Consider the following 20,631-nt stretch of genomic DNA (forward strand, 5'->3'; position numbering starts at 1 on the left):
AGGGGGGGGTGATCAATGACAGGGGGGGTGATCAATGACAGGGGGGGTGATCAATGACAGGGGGGGTGATCAATGACAGGGGGGGTGATCAATGACAGGGGGGGTGATCAATGACAGGGGGGGTGATCAGGGAGTCTATATGGGGTGATCACCACAGTCATTGATCATGCCCCTGTAAGGCTCCATTCAGACGTCCGTATGCGTTTTGCGGATCCGATCCATCTATCAGTGGATCCGTAAAAATCATGCGGATGTCTGAATGGAGCTTTACAGGGGGTCATCAATGACAGGGGGGTGATCAGGGAGTCTATATGGGGTGATCACCACAGTCATTGATCACGCCCCTGTAAGGCTCCATTCAGACGTCCGTGTGCGTTTTGCGGATCCGATCCATCTATCAGTGGATCCGTAAAAATCCTGCGGACGTCTGAATGGAGCTTTACAGGGGTGTGATCAATGACAGGGGGGTAATCAATGACAGGGGGGTGATCAGGGAGTCTATATGGGGTGATCAGGGGCTAATAAGGGGTTAATAAGTGACGGGGGGGGGGGGGGGTGTAGTGTAGTGGTGCTTGGTGCTACTTTACTGAGCTACCTGTGTCCTCTGGTGGTCGATCCAAACAAAGGGGACCACCAGAGGACCAGGTAGCAGGTATATTAGACGCTGTTATCAAAACAGCGTCTAATACACCTGTTAGGGGTTAAAAAAAATCACATCTCCAGCCTGCCAGCGAACGATCGCCGCTGGCAGGCTGGAGATCAACTCTCTTACCTTCCGTGCCTGTGTGTGCGCGTTCACAGGAAATCTCTGCTCACGCGAGATGACGCCAATTGGCGTTAGCGTAGCCTGGGGGAGCCGCAATGACGCCTTTCGGCGTTACAGTTGCGGGAAGTGGTTAAAGAGGCCCCATTGATGTCCAATAGAAGGACACGTAACATTAAAGAGAGTGGTGAGGACTAGTGTTCCAGAACAAGCACGCATATGACAGACTTTCTTTAAGACCAAAAATAACGGAAGTTATCCCTGCCTCAATTGTGTAAATTGTAAACTGATGCAAAAAGGGAAGGAATTTGTACACCCAGTAACAGGAGAAAAATGTACAATTAGACATTACTTTACCTGTGATTCTTCATGGGTGATCTAAGTCTTGTGGTGCCCCTGCAAGCTGCTGTATGTGGGGGAGACAACCACAGACGTAAAGACGCGTTTGAACAACCACAGATTCAGTATTAGAAATGAGAGGAAAGACTTTCCGGTATCCAAACATTTTAGTGAGTATAAACATAAAGAACAAGAACTGAGGTTTATGATACTTGATCATGTTGCCATGCCGAGGAGGGGAAGTGAATGGGGTTGCGTGAAAATCGCAAGCATCCGCAAACAAGTGCGGATGCGGTGCGATTTTCACGCGCGGTTGTTAGAAGACGATCGGGATGGAGACTCTATTATTATTTTCCCTTATAACATTGTTATAAGGGAAAATAATAGCATTCTGAATACAGAATGCATAGTAAAATAGCGCTGGAGGGGTTAAAAAAAATAAAAAAATTATTTAACTCACCTTAATCCACTTGCTCGCGCTGCCGGCATCTCGTCTGTCTCCTTTGCTGAACAGGACCTGTGGTGACGTCACTCCGGTCATCACATGATCTTTTACCATGGTGATGAATCATGTGATGACCGGAGTGACGTCATCACAGGTCCTGTTCCTGCAATGAATGCTCACCACAGGTCCTGTTCAGCAAAGGAGACAGAAGGAGATGCCGGGCTGCGCGATCAAGTGGACTAAGGTGAGTTAAATTATTTTTATTTATTTTTTAACCCCTCCAGCGCTATTTTATTATGCATTCTGTATTCAGAATGCTATTATTTTCCCTTATAACCATGTTATAAGGGAAAATAATACAATCTACACAACCCCAAACTTCTGTGAAGAAGTTCGGGTTTGGGTACCAAACATGCGCGATTTTTCTCACGCAAAAGCAAAACGCATTACAATGTTTTACACTCGCGTGGAGAAATTGCGCGTGTTCCCGCAACGCACCCGCACATTTTCCCGCAACGCCCGTCTGAAAGAGGCCAAAGGGTTAAATATAGAATTTAGGGTGACCTCTGGAATGATAAATTGAGGGATGCAGAAGGTGGCCCGCAATATGCCGCGACCCAGGCTTCTGGTGACATTAGAGTTAGTGTATATGATACTTCTGATATAAGGATTGTTACTTAATTTAGGTATTTTTTATATTCCGCAGTTACTCATTGTGAGTTGTGGACACCTACTGGACAGATCGCTTACCCAGGTTTCATCCTTTTGAGTTACCTTAGAATATTAATCGTTACCATTATTACAGAGAGACTTTAACCACCTCAGCTCCCCTAGCTTAAACCCCCTTATAAGGGAGTCCGTCACCTACCTGACCGGTTTCAAACAGGTGACATTGTTCAGTGGGGCACAGACATGACACAAATGTTACCCGTGTTTAGTTCTTCAGATGCTTCAAATCGCCCAAAAAGTCGTTTTTATCATATGCTAATGAGCCGTCGCAAGTGCCCAGGGGCAGAGAGTTTTCTGAAAGTGCCCAAGTTCCCCCGCCTAACTCTCGCCTAACTCCACCCCTCAGTAAGCTCAGGCCAGCCCTGTGGCTCTGTGACATCATATTTCCCTATAGGCTGTTCGCGCATCACTGCCGGGCCCGGGCATGCGCAGTGTTCTGTCCACTGTGGTCAGAGGCACAGAGATATGCAGTGCGCATGCGCCAATTTCACGCCAGTAACTGGTGCATGCGCACTCCATATCCCTGTCCCTCTGCCCACAGCGGACAGAACACTGCACATGCCCGGGCCAGGCAGTGATGCGCGAACAGCCTATAGGGAAATATGAGTTCACAGAGCCACAGGGCTGGCCTGGGCTCATATTCCACTAACTTGTGACAAAAAATAAAATTTTACATGAACTCACCATACCAATCACGGAATACCTTGGGGTGTCTTCTTTCTAAAATGGGGTCACTTGTGAGCGTGAGAAGTAGTTTTGAATTAAAATGCGTAAAAAATGCCCTGTGAAATCGTAAAGATACTCATTGGAATTTGGGCCCCTTTGCGCACCTAGGCTGCAAAAAAGTGTCACACGTGGTATCGCCGTACTCAGGAGAAGTAGGGCAATGTATTTTGGGGTGTATTTTTACATATACCCATACTGTGTGAGATCAATATATCTCTTTAAAGACAACTTTTCCATTTTTTTTATACAAAGTTGTCGTTTTACAGAGATATTTCTCTCACCCAGCATGGGTATATGTAAAAATACACCCCAAAACACATTGCCCTACTTCTCCTGAGTACGGCAATACCACATGTGTGACACTTTTTTGCAGCCTAGGTGCGCAAAGGGGCCCAAATTCCAATGAGTACCTTTGAGGAAGGCATTTTTAGGCATTTGGATTCCAGGCTTCTTCTCACGGTTTAGGGCCCCTAAAATGCCAGGGCAGTATAAATACCCCACATGTGACCCCATTTTGGAAAGACGACAACCACAAGTTAGCGGAAATTTTTTATTTATTAATTTTTTCTCACAAAGTCTCCCTTTCCGCTAACTTGTGACAAAAAGTTCAATCTTTCATGGACTCAATATGGCCCTCAGCGAATACCTTGGGGTGTCTACTTTCCGAAATGGGGACATTTGTGGGGTGTGTTTACTGTTCTGGCATTTTGAGCGGGGCTAAATTGTGAGCAACCATGTAAAGCCTAAAAGGTACTCGTTGGACTTTCGGCCCCTTTAAGCACCTAGGCTGCAAAAAAAGTGTCACACATGTGGTATCGCCGCACTCAGGAGAAGTAGGGCAATGTGTTTTGGCGTGTATTTTTACATATAACCATGCTGGGTGAGAGAGATATCTCTGAAAATTGACAACTTTGTATAAAAAAAATAAATGAATTAAATGTTGTCATTTACAGAGATATTTCTCACACACAGTATGGGTATATGTAAAAATACACCCCAAAACACATTGCCCTACTTCTCCCGAATACAGCGATACCACATGTGTGACACTTTTTTGCAGCCTAGGTGCGCAAAGGGGCCCAAATTCCAATGAGTATCTTTTAGGATTTCACAGGGCATTTTTTACGCATTCGGATTCCAAACTACTTCACGCTTTAGGGCCCCTAAAATACCAGGGCAGTATAAATACCCCACAAGTGACCCCATTTTGGAAAGACAAGCCCAAGGTATTCCGTGAGGGGCATGGCGAGTTCCTAGAATGTTTTTTTTTTGGCACAAGTTAGCGGAAATTTTTATTTTTTTTCCCTCTTACAAAGTCTCATATTCCACTAACTTGTGACAAAAAATAAAATTTTACATGAACTCGCCATGACCCTCACGAAATACCTTGGGGAGTCTTCTTTCCAAAATGGGGTCACATGTGGGGTATTTATACTGCCCTGGCATTTTAGGGGACCTAAAGCGTGAGAAGAAGTCTGGAATATAAATGTCAAAAAAAATTTACGCATTTGGATTCCGTGAGGGGTATGGTGAGTTCATGTGAGATTTTTTTTTTTGTCACAAGTTAGTGGAATATGAGACTTTGTAAGGAAAAAAAATTTAAAAAAATTTCCGCTAACTAAAAAAAAATTCGATGAACTCTCCATGCCCCTCAAAAGTGATCTTTATAGCGCCGCAGCGATTTTACAATGATCAGAAGAAAAAAAATATTCTGTCACTGCGGTGGGGCGGACTGAACGCAAGTGTGCACACAAGTTTAGGCCTGATAGGGCGAACACTGCGTTTTTTGTAGAGCCTATAGAACATGTCCTATTCTTGTCCGCAATTGCGGACAAGAAAAGGCATTTTCTATATAGTTCTGGCAATGTGCGGATCCGCAAAATGCGGAAAGCACATTGCCGGTGTCCGTTTTTTGCGGATCCGCGGTGTCAGTGTTTTGCGGATCATCCACGGATCTGCAAAACACATACGGACGTCTGAATGGAGCCTTACAGGGGGGTGATCAGGGGTTAATAAGTGACAGGGGGGGGGTGTAGTGTAGTGTGGTGATTGGTGCTACTTTACAGAGCTGCCTGTCTCCTCTGGTGGTCGATCCAAGCAAAAGGGACCACCAGAGGACCAGGTAGCAGGTATATCAGACGCTGTTAACAAAACAGCGTCTGATATACCCTTCAGGGGTATAAAAAAAAAAAAAAAAAAAAAAAAAAAAAAAAAAAATAATAATAATTCAAATCGCATCTACAGCCTGCCAGCGAATGATCGCCGCTGGCAGGCTGTAGATCAGTTAGTTTACCTTCCGCTCCTGTGTGCGCGCGTTCACATGAAATCTCGCGAGATGACGCGCTGAAATGTCAAGGAGGAACAAACCGACCGCAGGACGCATCCCTGCGTTAGGCGGTCGGGAGATGAGTATATGGATGCAAGGGCCTATTTGCTAAATACACTGGGAAATAATCCGGGTGGGTGATATAGATAGTGATTAAGATTATTTTTAGTCCTCAATAAAATATAGGTAACGATTACAATGATTACATACCCTAGGCTTGTGTCTTTGCAAAGTAGTTACTGTTGTCTTCAGTGCAAGTAGTGCCTGGCTGCGTAGATTTAATGTATATAGTGATGGATGGCATGGAGTCGCTACATGATGGGACACTGGCAATTGGCCAGATGGTCCACATGTGGCGACTATAATGCCTCTCTAAAGATTCGTCCTGTGATATACAGAAACACAGGGTGGGAGGCGGAGTCAAACATACGCATGTTGCGATACAGACCCGCCCCGAGCGCCGGGTTCATGATGCACTACGCCACGAGGGTAACGCAGGCGCAGTAAGCAGAGTGACACGCCGAGATGGAGCGATGCTCCATCTTTGATGTAGCGCGGCGAGAGCACAAGGTAACTGAAGCTTATGGATTCCTGTGATCTGCGGTTTTCTTACAGGTGTGAATTGTGATTGAGCGAGCCATGGATGTTTTAACTACTATCACTATTGGGTGAAGCACGATTGCACTTTACATGAAGCACTAAGAAATTGAAGATAATCACGGATATGTGATGCACTTTACCTGAGAGCGTTAGAAGGCTGCTACACCATGAATTGTCACATGAGAATGAATTGTCTTTTTACTGAGTTTTTATATGCACCAGTGTGTAACTAATCAGGAAATTAGCACTGATTACTTCCTGCAATGTCTCTAGATATGCACAGTCACTTTATTGTATGTTTCACTTGGCTTGATAATGGTTCTGTGAGAGCTGAAACGTTGCCTGTATCAACATGTGTTGAATAAATAGCAATTTTTTTCACTTTACCAAAGGAGTGCTGCGTTATATTTATTTGGATTGTGTTTGGACCCCAGGACCAAGAGGATAACGCTGGCACCTGAACTGCTTGAAGCTAGGAGTGCTGCCCTGTGATTTTCTGGCTAGATTATATATTAGAGCCGCCAGCGAGGATCCCCCAGTCGCCTCCATAGTCCGTGGGAATGAGCGTGGCGGTCGTAGACGTGCAAGTCTGGATTAAGTAATTTTAATTAGCATTTTGTATTAGGATTTACAGTTAATTTAGTATTTCTTTTTCTTTCAGGGTTCCAGAGGCTCCACCAGGGGAGATGAGGAGCTCGGGGTCCCTACCATCGATAACCAGCTCCTCATCCAACTGGTGGAGGCGCGTCCATTATGGGACCACTCCGACCGCCACCACGCTGATCACGGGGGATCTAAATGCGGCGGCTCAGGAGAAATATGGCAAGTACAAAAATATGTATTTTAATACATTAATATTGTTCTTTTCCTTACATCATGCTAAATTAAATTTTTATGTTTTTTTTTCTATAGTCAAACTGGTTACCACGCATTGGCGAACTATCCTCGGACCGCTTCAGGAGGGATTTTAACAAGGAGGTTCAGGCCCCGAAGGAACCTCAGGGACCACATACGTCCCTACGGCGGCCCTGGGGTTCCTACAAAAGGCAATGGCACCAAGAAGGTAAATATTTTGAACAACTATAAAAAAAATATATATTTTTTTTTTGTTTTTGTTTCCCCTGTTTTGGCCAGCCCCCTATGGTATAAAGGTAGACCTAGCATAGAACATGGATTTTTTATTTAAAGGACAATTCTTTACTTTCCTTTTTTTTCTACAGAAGTGCCTGCAGCACTCGGGAGCCTGAACAACCTCCTGAGGCGGAACAGGAACAGATCGCCAGCGCCAGCCCTCCTGTATCGGCTCAAGATAATCAGGGTCCCCTACCGGATCCCTCTGCTCATCAGAGGCTCTTTGGTTTTCGCCAAAATTTGAGAGCCCTGGTGAGCAGGCAGAGATCCGGTAGGACAAATCGAACTGATTATGCGAACCTTGTAGAGGTAGTTTCCGACGCTCTAGAAGGTTTTGCCTTACATCAGAAGGAGTTTAGTAATGACTTGATTCGCCGCTGGGAGGGGGTGGAGTCGGCGATTCCACGCAGCCCAAACTACCATTATGGGCTAAGCATGATCAGTTTGATGGACTCAATGACGCCGGAGCAGTTGCATGAGTTTAAGATCATGCTAGAGAACGGGTCATGAGAAATCATTCATGTACAGTCGTGGCCAAAAGTTTTGAGAATTACATAAATATTGGAAATTGGAAAAGTTGCTGCTTAAGTTTTTATAATATCAATTTGCATATACTCCAGAATGTTATGAAGAGTGATCAGATGAATTGCATAGTCCTTCTTTGCCATGAAAATTAACTTACCGTATTTATCGGCGTATAACACGCACTTTTTCCCCCTGAAAATAGGGGGCAAATGATGTATGCGTGTTATACGCAGATATTCATTGCGGCCCGGCAAAGATGCAGCATCACAAACTGCGCTGTATGAGCCGGGAGAGAGGAGGGGCTGGAGTCCGTAACTAGGGGCGGGGCCCGGTGCAGTCACTGTACTCTTACACCGGGCCCCGCCGCTCACCAAAGTATTTATAAACGTGAATCCTTATCCTGTTATTAAGCTGCCCTCTCCCATGTTCCCATGTCCCCCCTGTATCCCCATAGCACTTACTTAAGCTTCAATAGCAGGCAGAGCGGACGGCAGCAGTAACGTCACTCACTGACGTCGAGCGCCTGCTCCGCCCCCTTTATGAATGAAGCAGGCGGAGCAGACGCGCGACGTCAGTGAGTGACGTTACTGGTGCCGTCCGCCCTGCCTGCTATGGAAGCGTGTTCGTAAGTGCTGTGGGGATACAGGGGACAGGGGAGAGCGCAGCGTTAGTTCAACTTAATAACAGGATAAGGATTCATGTTTATAAATACTTCGGTGAGCGGCGGGGCCCGGTGTATTGGGGGACACTGTTATGAGGGGGATCTGTGGATGACATAGCAGTGTCATCCACAGATCCCCCCCATAACAGTTCCATCCACAGATCCCTCCACCCCATAGCAGTACCATCCACAGATCTCCCACCCCATAGCAGTACCATCCACAGATATCCCACCCCATAACAATGCCATCCACAGATCCCCCATAACAGCACCATCCACAGATCCCCCATAACAGCACCATCCACAGATCCCCCACCCCATAACAGTGCCATCCACAGATCAACAGTTGCTTTTACTGTCCTTTTACATTATTTACCTTATAAGTGGTAATAATATTAATAAAAAAAAGTTCTGAGCTACCCTTATTTTGCTTCAAAGTTCTTTATTTGAAATTAAAAAAAAATTCCAGAAATTTCCCTTAAAATGAAGGTGCGTGTTATACGCCTGTGCGTGTTATACGCCGATGAATACGGTAATCCCCAAAAAACCTTTCCACTGCATTTCATTGCTTTTATTAAAGGACCTGCTGAGATCATTTCAGTAATCGTCAACTCAGGTGAGAATGTTGACGAGCACAAGGCTGGGGATCATAATGTCAGGCTGATTGGGTTAAAATGGCAGACTTGACATGTTAAAAGGAGGGTAATGCTTGAAACCATTGTTCTTCCATTAACCATGGTGACCTGCAAAGAAACGCGTGCAGCCATCATTGCGTTGCATAAAAATGGCTTCACAGGCAAGGATATTGTGGCTACTAAGATTGCACCTTAATCAACAATTTATAGGATCATCAAGAACTTCAAGGAAAGAGGTTCAATTCTTGTTAAGAAGGCTTCAGGGCGTCCAAGAAAGTCCAGCAAGCGCCAGGATCGTCTCCTAAAGAGGATTCAGCTGCGGGATCGGAGTGCCACTAGTGCAGAGCTTGCTCAGGAATGGCAGCAGGCAGGTGTGAGCGCATCTGCACGCACAGTGAGGCGAAGACTTTTGGAAGATGGCCTGGTGTCAAGAAGGGCAGCAAAGAAGCCACTTCTCTCCAAAAAAAACATCAGGGACAGATTGATCTTTTGCAGAAAGTATGGTGAATGGACTGCTGAGGACTGGGGCAAAGTCATATTCTCCGATGAAGCCTCTTTCCGATTGTTTGGGGCATTTGGAAAAAGGCTTGTCCGGAGAAGAAAAGGTGAGCGCTACCATCAGTCCTGTGTCATGCCAACAGTAAAGCATCCTGAGACCATTCATGTGTGGGGTTGCTTCTCATCCAAGGGAGTGGGCTCACTCACAATTTTGCCCAAAAACACAGCCATGAATAAAGAATGGTACCAAAACACCCTCTAACAGCAACTTCTTCCAACAATCCAACAACAGTTTGGTGAAGAACAATGCATTTTCCAGCACGATGGAGCACCGTGCCATAAGGCAAAAGTGATAACTAAGTGGCTCGGGGACCAAAACGTTTACATTTTGGGTCCATGGCCTGGAAACTCCCCAGATCTTAATCCCATTGAGAACTTGTGGTCAATCCTCAAGAGGCGGGTGGACAAACAAAAACCCACTAATTCTGACAAACTCCAAGAAGTGATTATGAAAGAATGGGTTGCTATCAGTCAGGAATTGGCCCAGAAGTTGATTGAGAGCATGCCCAGTCGAATTGCAGAGGTCCTGAAAAAGGGCCAACACTGCAAATACTGACTCTTTGCATAAATGTCATGTAATTGTCGATAAAAGCCTTTGAAACGTATGAAGTGCGTGTAATTATATTTCACTACATCACAGAAACAACTGAAACAAAGATCTAAAAGCAGTTTAGCAGCAGACTTTGTGAAAACTAATATTTGTGTCATTCTCAAAACTTTTGGCCACGACTGTAGTCGTGTACAACAGTCCGAAAGGTGTGGTCCATGATCAAAGCTAAAACTTGACCATCTTTAAATTTCAACAAGATAATAGCCCTGGAGAAATTTTAGGAGCGTGACAACCTTGGGGATCTGAATACATGAAGAGGGGGGAACCTAATTGCTACTCATTCCAAAACGGATCAGCTAAACGGATACGAACGTGACAAACGGATCCGCAATACAGACTGATCCATTTGAATGGCTTCCATTTTTCTCCGTTTAGACATTTTATTGACGGATCAGTTTCAAACGGATCCGTGAAACGCCAGTGTGAAAGTAGCCTAAAAAACGCAACAGAGACCAAACGCAGCCAAACTGATGCATTCTAAGCGGATCCTTATCTATTGAGAATGCATTGGGGCTGAACTGATCCGTTTTGGGCCGCTTGTGAGAGCCCTGAACTGATCTCACAAGCGGACCCAGAAACGCCAGTGTGAAAGTAGCCTAACTTGTAGTTTTCACTGGTACCATTTTAGTGTACACAACACTTTTTGATCCCTTTTTATTTCATTTTGCTGGTGGCGAATACACAAAAGAAGACAGCAACTCTGGCTTTTTTATGGCGTTCACTGAGCGGGATCAATAGTGATAATTGTATAGTGGAAGTCTTATGGACCTGACAAAGTTTTTTTTATTTCTGCAACTTTTTCCATTGAAGGTGTATTTAACAGAGATTTTATCTTTTTCTTTAAAAACTTAACTCTGATTAGTCCCACAAGGGGACTTTGACTTGTGATGCTTTGATTGCTCACATACCACACTGTACTACTCTTGAAGTACAGTGTACTATATACTTTCAGTGGGATAATCATGGGCAGGCAGGCCTGGGGGCCTTTATTAGACCCCCGGCTGCAATGTACAGCCATTGACACCCGACATATTCGCTACGGGCAGATTCCTGAGAAAGGGAGACTGTTGGCATTTAAGGGCTTAAATGACCAAAAATTGGCGCTTCTGCTGATCCGCATTTATTACATCAGGAGCCCGGCTGTCATGAGAGAGCCAGGCTCCTGAGCTGCACAAGAGACCCCCGTCCATCGCTTATGCCAGGCTTCCATAAAAAAAAAAAAAAAAATTTATGGATTAATCTCTCCAAATCATTATCCACTTTTCAATCAAATTCATCTTCCCACATACATAATTCAAAAGTAAACACTTATTATAAATCAGGCACTAAAACAAACATGAAATCAAAGAATCTGTAGATAAGGAACAAAATTAACTGTCTATTTAAAAAAAAAAAATATATAAAATACTTTATAAAGCCTTTTTGTTCTCACCTCCTGTAGAGTATCCAGCAGCATACAGCTCTCTGCCAACAATCCAGGTAACACCAAGCAAACTAGCAGCACGCTACACAAAAATAGATGTGAAGAGTAAAATGTATGAAATATGCACTAAAGACAGACAAAGTCATACCATTATATTCTACCAGAAGAATAAACTATCCATTTTATTTTAATTGTAGTCCACTGTGTTAGCAAATTCATACAAGCATCTGGCAAAGCTTGGTTTTAGCTTACTGAGAATTGTAGGGACCAGCAAGCACTCCAGCTGTTGTAAAACTACAGCTTCCAGGTTGCTCCATTCACTTCTATGCAAATTTAAGAACTGTTGAGCAAGTGTGCATGTTAGGCGTCACAACAGCTGGCCAGACATTGCTGATCTCTGGAGGAATGCTTGGACATCTGCTACTGTGTCGGGTACTAAAGTGTAAATATTTTATACTGCTGTACTTTACATACTTACTTGATGCAGCTACAATTATTATTATTATTATTATTTATTTTTTTTGGGGGGGGCACACTTATCAAGTCCTGTGCACCAGAAAAGTAGCTTCAACAAGTCTCTTACTTTCACAAGTGTTTAAAACATGCTCGCCATTTTTTAAAAAGTGGTTTGGGCCTCCGTGGCAGGACAGATTTATGCCGAAAGGTAACACAAATTATAGTGCAAGTCTATCCCAGCTGGTATAGATTTGCTTTACAGGTGCATAAACTGCTAAAAGGATGTGCCAAATTAAGAAGGCCTGCTCTTTGACATAAAAATTCTCTGGAGTAAGATGCACCAAATTTAGACTGGTGTATGAAACACCAGTCTTTCTCCCCAGATGCCCACTTTTACCTTTACCCTACCACCAATGTATATAGTTAATAGGGACTTTAAAGATTAGGCCCGCTCTAGTGCGGAGTGGGGGCCATAGCAGTCGGTTGCCCGTTTCATACAGCAGACACCAGATGCCAAATATTTAACCCTTCAAATGCTGGGGTGTAATGTGATCATGGCATCTGAGGGGTGAAAAAGAATATAACACAAACATGAGTATTACCACATTTGAAAATGCCTGTACAATTAAAATGTGACAATAGGTTTCTAATAAAGTGAATGGAAAAAAGTCAAATACATTTTTTTGGGCTACTTAAAAAAAAAAAAAAAAAAAAAAGGTTATGGGGGGGATCAGAATATGGTAATGCAAGGCTACTTTCACACTGACGTTTCTGGGTCCGCCTGTGAGATCCGTTTCAAGGCTCTCACAAGTGGCCCAAAACTGATCAGTTCAGCCCCAATGCATTCTGAATGGATAAGGATCCGTTCAGAATGCATCAGTTTGCCTCCGTTCAGCCTCCATTCCGCTCTGGAGGCGGACACCAAAACGCTGCTTGCAGCGTTTTGATGTCCGTCTCATGAAACGGATCCGTCCTGACTTACAATGTAAGTCAATAGGGACGGATCTGTTTTTACTGACACAATATGGTGCTTTTAAAAACTGATCCGCCTCCCATTGATTTTCAATGTAAGTCAAAACGGATCAGTTTGCATTATCATGAACAAAAAAATAAATAATCCAATTCAGACCTGCAGTTTGCGGCTTTTTATTGTGCGGGCGGCGGCGCCATCGGGTCCCCATGGGGCTGTAGGGGGGACCCGATGGCTTGGAAGACAGCACCCTGGATCTCACAGGCCGGAAGATGTATGAGTAATACACACAGTATTACTCATACTGCCAATGCATTTCAATACAGAAATAGACATTAGGTATCGCCACGTGCGTATCGACAGGCTCTATAAACATATCACATGACCTAACCCCTCAGATGAACACCGTAAAAAAATAAAAACTGTGCTAAATAACCAATTTTTTGTCACCTTACATCACAAAAAGTATAATAGCAAGCGATCAAAAAGTCATATGCACCCCAAAATAGTGCCAAACAGTCATCTCACCCCGCCAAAAATGAGACCCTACCCAAGATAATTGCCCAAAAACTGAAAAAACTATGGCTCAGAATATGGAGACACTAAAAACATGATTTTTTTAGTTTAAATATCATTGTGTAAAACTTAAATAAAAAAAATTGTATTCATATTTCGTATTGTCGCGTCCGTGACAACCTGCTCTATAAAATTACCACATTATCTAAGCTGTCAGAATGTTGTAAATAAAATAAAATAAAAAAAGAGCCATTTCTTGTTACCTTGCCTCACAAAAAGTGTAATATAGAGCAACCAAAAATCATATGTACCCTAAACTAGTACCAACAAAACTTCCACCCTATCCCGTAGTTTCTAAAACTGGGTCACTTTTTTGGAGTTTCTACTCTAGGGGTGCATCAGGGGGGCTTCAAATGGGACATGGTGTCAAAAAACCAGTCCAGCAAAATCTGCCTTCCAAAAACCGTATGGCATTCCTTTCCTTCTGCGCCCTGCCGTGTGCCCGTACAGCAGTTTACGACCACATATGGGGTGTTTCTGTAAACTACAGAATCAGGGCCATAAATATTGAATTTGGTTTGGCTGTTAACCCTTATTAAAATGGAAAATCTGCCAAAAAAGTGAAATTTTTAAATTGTATTTATTTTCCATTAATTCTTGGGGAACACCTAAAGGGTTAACAAAGTTTGTAGAATCAGTTTTGAATACATTGAGGGGTGTAGTTTCTAGAATGGGGTCATTTTTGGGTGGTTTCTATTATGCAAGCCTCGCAAAGTGACTTCAGACCTGAACTCGTCCCTAAAAATTGGGGTTTTGGAAAATTTCAGAAAGATTTCAAGATTTGCTTCTAAACTTCTAAGCCTTGTAACATCCCCCAAAAATAAAATATCATTCCCAAAATGATCCAAACATGAAGTAGACATATGGGGAATGTAAAGTAATTATTTTTGGAGGTATTACTATGTATTATAGAAGTAGAGAAATTGAAACTCTGTAAATTTGGTATTTTTTTATAAATAAAAATTAATTATTTTTTTTACTTCATTTTACCAGTGTCATGAAGTACAATATGTAACGAAAAACAATCTCAGAATGGCCTAGATAAGTCAAAGCGTTTTAAAGTTATCACCACTTAAAGTGACACTGGTCAGATTTGCAAAAAATGGCCTGGTCCTTAAGGTGAAATAAGGCTGTGTCCCAAAGGGGTCAAGTAGGATACCGTTGTCACGCTGTCGAATAAGAATTTTACACTATGTTCCTTTATGAGATCCAATGCAGCTTTTATGGTCTCCCATACAGCTCTTCCCTGTAGTTTGACGATTGATTTGATATAACTTCCGGCCAAAGAACCCCATCCTGTTTTGCTGGCATCTGTTTGGATCTGAATAAACTGAGTCTTCTGCCAGGCCACTCCCTTTACTAGGTTTTTGGACTGGGACTACCATATGAGGGATAATTTTACATGATGTGGAATCCATACTTTCCTGTCTAAGGAAGTCTGTCTCTTGTCCCAACACACCTCAGTAACCATAGCTGAAGGGTCCTGAAGTGGAACTGAGTCCAGGGGACTGACGCTATGCACGACGTTAATACCCATAAAAGGCTCATCGCCTCTCTGATGGAGCATAGATTCCTTTTCCGGAACCTTTGGACCTTTTCTCTTAGATCTACTGTCTTTTCTTCTGGAAAAGAGGATTGTATTTGAGAATCCAGGAGAATTCCTAAAAATGTTTGTTTGGGAAAGGCGGCATGATTTTTAAAAATTTACAATCCATCCCAAATCCTCTAGTAAGGCTAGAAAGGATTTTAGGTCTCTTCATCTTTTCCCTGGAGTTCGCCAGTAATAGGAAGTCGTATAAGTATGGAATCATTCGACCCTGGTTCCTTAGATGAGCTACCATCTCTACTACTATTTTGGTGAAAACTCTGGGGGCTGCTGAAATACCGAAAGGGAGGGCCGAGAACTGAAAATTATGAACCTTCCCTGTACCGTCTCTTAGCGCGAATCTTAAGAATTTTTGCGACTGCTGTCTGATTGGTACATGGTAATATGCGTCCTTCAGATCCACTGTGCACATTAACACATTCTGACTTATCACCGGAATCGTGGCCGCCAAGGACTCCATCTTGAATTTCCTGTATAGAATGTTCTTGTTCAGCTCTTTTAGATTTATTATTGTCCTGAACGTCCTGTCTTTGGCCACTAAGAACAGAGTGAAGTAGAAACCCTTCTCTTGAGAGGGGGCAACTGGTGTAATAGCCCCCAGATTTAACATTTCCAGGACACCCTTCCAGAGTATTTCTCTTTGTAGTATGGATGATGGGAATGTGATCATGAATATCTTTGGGGGAAGAGAGGAAAAACGCTATCTTGTATCCTTTAGCCACTATCTTTAAGACCCATGGATTTGAGGTAATTTCCTCCCACTAAGATAGGAAACCTCTTAGTCTTCTCCCAATCCTGGCATCATTGTTTATCACTGGTCTTATTTTGGGGGGGGTTAAAAAGGAACCCCCTACCTAGACCACCTTTTGGGTAGCTCCACCTTCCCGTTTTTCCTTTTCCCCCTCTACCCCCATAGTGACAAAAGTAAAAAAATTTCCTCTGAGGTTTTTCTTTAGGAAACCTTTTCTTATCAGTCGCTTTTTCCGGGATTACGTCCAGAACTGGCTCAAAGACATATTCCCCATAAAAAGCAATGGAGCAGAGCTTAATTTTTGAAGCCTTGTCTGACCACGACTACATCCATAAGGCCCTTCTAGTGGAATTAGAAAGTTCCGACCATTCATCCAGAATCATCTCTTTTATATTCTCGTTTATGGGGAACACCTTTGACCTTTTAGTTCTTAGCCCCCCAAACATCTCTTCCTGTATGGAATGAGGTTTCTGGACCTCTTCAATGCCCATTGTGGCCCTTACTGTTTTCAGTAGGTCTCCCATCATTTCAGAAGAGAAGTAGAATTTTCTTGCGTCCTCCACGATCTCCCCTTTTGAAAGGGGGTCGATCTCCTCCCTCCGCCTTGAAGGCTCGGCTTCATCCATTTCATCCTCAGATTCAGAGGAGAAAGGGGCTGCCATTTTTGGTCTCTGGAGGAAGAGGACATGAACTGGAGTCTTTTAGTGAACTCAGGGAGGATTTAACTAAGTCACGGATTAGTGTTTTGAGTTCCTCCATTGTTCCTCTCACAACATCTGAAATAAATTCCTTGCACAATTTTTTTGTATGATGTTCAGGAAGTTTTTTTGAAGCACGAGATGCACTTAACACTCTTTTTGGGCCTTTTTTGCACCTCTTTAGCACCCTATTGAGAAGAGAGGAACAATCAGCCTATATACCCCTCTGCTTACCAGAGTGTATACTCTAAGAACATAATTTGTTATGTAACTACAATGCTATAAATATTATGCAATTAGTGTTCCCCAAGTGGGGACTTACTGTCACTGCTGCAGGAGTGACCAACTCTCTAGGCTGTTCAGGGTCAGACATCTCTGTGGATGTGATCCTCAGACCTCAGATCAGAATCCACCATGGCTTCCTGAATTTTTAAATTTGCCACCAGTGAAACACACTTCCAGGAAGCCCACCGCGTCATCGCGCCACCGGAAGTGACGAAAGACGCTGGTGATCACATGGGATTGAAGAAATTCGTGGCACACCAGGGTTAGTTTGATGCAATTTAATTATTGGTTGATGTTCTACATCATTTCATATATTCATACATATAATCGATACATCCGGATAGGAGCAAATTAAACTTGTATAACGTGTCCCAACGTTTCGGCCATATGTCTGGCCTTTGTCAAGGGATCTGTAGTTATTAGCTGTGGAGACCTCGACCGGATGTGAACGCTGTGAGACGCGCTGGGGTTTATAAAGGAGGCTGATCACATGGGGACTCCAGCTCACGTCTACTTATCCCACCAGGGAAAGGCGAAACGAGCGCACGCAACCAGCGCCGGACACAGTCATCCGATGGACCGATGTGAGGTCCACATTCTCTCCCCTGCCCAGCTTTGGTCCCGTACCGCTGGCGAGGAGGAGAGTTCTTCACAGCGATCCCTGGGTCAAGGTAGGCCCCAGCCCCCGGTGAGTCAACGCTGTTCAGGTAGATAAAAGTCCAGCTTCACCTCCCTGACAAAAAGAGTCCTTTCTCTGTCCTGTCCACTATAGGGACAGGAAAACACTGAAGAGGGTGGGAATTTAACCTGTCTCTGTTTTCCTGCCCCTACAGAGGTCAATCTCCTATCTTGCCAATATTGTGGTGAAAAAAAAATTTTTTTTTAAGTTTACATTATACTATACTATACTATTTAGACATAAAAAAATAAAAAAAACACACATGTGGCATCGTTGTAATCGTACTTAACCAGAGAATGAAGGGCGTGGGTCAGCTTTGCCGCAAATGGAATGCCGTGGGAACAAAAAACACATAAAATGGTGGAGGAATTGCAGAAAACTGATCTGTCCCCATTGAATTGCATTGTGGGTCATAACGAATCAGTCTTGCTCTGCATCCCAGGACGGAAAGCAAACCGCAGCGTGCTGTGGTTTGCTCTCCAGTATGAGAACGGAACGGAATGCATTGGAGCATTCCGTTGTGTTCAGTTACATTTTGTCCCCATTGACAATGAATGGGGACAAAACAGAGGCGTTTTTTCCGGTATGACGGATCTCAATACCGGAAAATATTAACGCTAGTGTGAAAGTAACCTAACTCAGAAGTTTTCTCCTGAACTGGACAAAGTGTCCATTTGGCATACCACTAGCATGGACTTCTTTCTTTCAACTGGCTATAAAGGTTTGCCCAACAATTAATAAATACTTATACTATAAACCCTGCAAACCCAAAACTATTACATTAGTGTTTTGAGGCATTAAATTAGGGGTGCAAACCTTGTCAGACTGAACCAATTCCAAGGGTCGAAAATTCAACTTAAAGGGAATCTGTCACCTATTTTGAGCATATAAAACTGTTAACATAGCAATGTGCAATAAAGTACCTTCATTCCAGCATGTGTCTTTTCTTTTATTCAACTTTTCATTTAGATAAAAACAAAAAATCTGATATGCTAATTAAGCTTCAAGGTGCCCAGAGTGGCGTTATTACTCTCCTCTAGTGCCCAGTAACACCCCCCTGCAGTGCCCAGCCCACCTTTCTTCCAAGCCCAGCTCCCTCCGCTACGTCATATAATTTTATTCACCCCACGATCCTTGTGTCCTCCTTTCTTGCGGCCGCAGTATTGCTGACTGCCTGCACCTGTACGATACTCCGGTTCCTGAGGGCAACAGCCTCAATAGTGTCACTGGGCATGCGCCAAGCCCAGTGACGTAATCAGAGCTTTGTTGCCTCAGGAGCCGGAGTATCGTACAGGCGCAGGCAGTCAGCGATACTGTGGCTGTGCGAGATTTCTGGGGAAAGAAAGGAGGACTCAAGGATCGTGGGGCGAATAAATTATATGACGTAGCGGAGGGGGCGTCGCCATTCGGCAAGGATGTGGGAGTAAATTTCTTTCTTAGGAGGCGTGCTGGGCTTAGAAGTAAGGCGGGCTGAGCACTGTAGGGGGGCATTACTGAGCACTAGAGGAGAGTAATACCACCACTCTGGGCACCTTGAAGCTTAATTAGCATATCAGGAAAAATCGCTTTTTGATCTAAATATGTGAATAAAAGAATGAAGACCCTTGCTGGAATGAAGGTACTTTGTTGAACATTGCTAACAGTTTTATATGCTCAAAATAGGTGACAGATTCCCTTTAAAGGGGTATTACCAACTGAAATACTGTATTGCATATTGAACGTACGATATATATCAAATGTCTAGTTACACTTCCAGGACTCCCATCTAAATGGGGTAATACATGAAAAGATAAAGGTGAGCAGCCACAAGTTAGATATATACGTCTGCTACCACATGGTTGGGTGCCGCACAGAATGGTATAAAAGGCAACAGGCTGTGCATTCCTGCATTAAATCATGCATGATTTAGTTGCAAACAAGTAGAAGAAAAGTATACACAAACATTCACTTACTGGATGTGTAAGTCCTCCAGCAGCAAGAAAAAACAGAAAAGCAGGATATGATTCTAGACTGCAGAACAAGGCAGACAAAAAAAAAATTATTGGACAGCATCTTAAGAAATCCACTATAGAAGATACAATGTTGTGGCTCAATTTCTAGGTAAATGCATCTTCTAACACAGTTCAGCCTTTAACGCCTCTATGTTTAGGAGTATATGAAGCCAAGCCTTAATACAGGAGCACTGCATTACTTTTTGTAAAGGTTCACTTACCGGGATAAGCTGAACACCAATGAGGTGCAAGGGTACAAATGACGTTCCTATTGGGAGGTACCAACTAGAGAATAGCCTTCCTCTTCTGACAGTGGGTGCTCTGACCAAAATGGTGCAAACATTTCTAAGTACAACTGCAAGAAAAAGGGGGTCAGTCAGCACATGCCAATGCGCAGGTGCACGCTGCCATGACTAGAAACACGAAGAACAAAAAAAACAATGCAACAGCACTCTTCAAACCAAATAAAGCACAATAATGTCATAGTTAAAGAAAATATTCTGGTGGTAATGCTATACTTATTTTGTAAATTTGAGATTCTTGCCAAATACATTTAGTATTAGGTTCCCGTCTTACAGAGATCGCCTTGACATCTGGCAGCCGGGCCCAAATAATTTTGCACAAAATGTATTTGCCAAGAGTCTCAAATTTACAACATAAGCGTAGCACTAGCACCAGAATATTTTCTATAACTATGGCATTATTGTACTTTATCTGGTTTGCAGAGTGCTGTTGCATTGTATTTTTTTTCTTCACGTTTTCTAGCCATGGCAGCGTGCAGCTGTGAGGGATGTGCTGACTAACCCCCTTTTTCTTGCAGCTGTACTGAGCTGGAGGTGTGGCACCGACTGTTGGTCTTGCACTCCTGATTAGTCTGTCTGCCCCATAGGCTGATTTTAGTGTAAGTTTAAAGCTTAGCCTGCTCTCACTGCACTCACTGGAAGCCTATTGGCACTAGTAGATGTATAGAGTGGACTCTCATTGCATTCATTGAAAGACATCTGGCACCAGGAGATGTATAGAGTGGCTTAGCATGCATGTTGGTACCTGCATTCCCTGGATTTAATGGAGGCCATTATGGCACCAAAAATGGTAAAAGGCAGAGTGAACCCAGCATGCATGTAGAATTGTGCCATTATGGCACATAA

At 43.4% G+C, this 20,631-nt stretch overlaps 1 protein-coding gene across 3 annotated transcripts in view; it reads right to left on the reverse strand.

Annotated features, from left to right (window-relative positions):
* Positions 1–20,631, reverse strand: part of MGST3 (microsomal glutathione S-transferase 3) — a 150,075-nt gene that overhangs the window by 35,557 nt on the left and 93,887 nt on the right. For all 3 annotated transcript variants that reach the window (XM_040408032.1, XM_040408030.1, XM_040408029.1), the window contains exons 4-5: positions 19,445–19,502; positions 11,481–11,553 (exon numbers count right to left, since the gene is read on the reverse strand). In XM_040408032.1, coding sequence (XP_040263966.1) covers positions 11,481–11,553; positions 19,445–19,502 — 131 coding nt within the window. The remainder of the gene's footprint in view (positions 1–11,480; positions 11,554–19,444; positions 19,503–20,631) is intronic.

Source organism: Bufo bufo, chromosome 9 (assembly GCF_905171765.1).
Source record: "Bufo bufo chromosome 9, aBufBuf1.1, whole genome shotgun sequence".
Classification (NCBI taxonomy): Eukaryota; Metazoa; Chordata; class Amphibia; order Anura; family Bufonidae; genus Bufo; species Bufo bufo.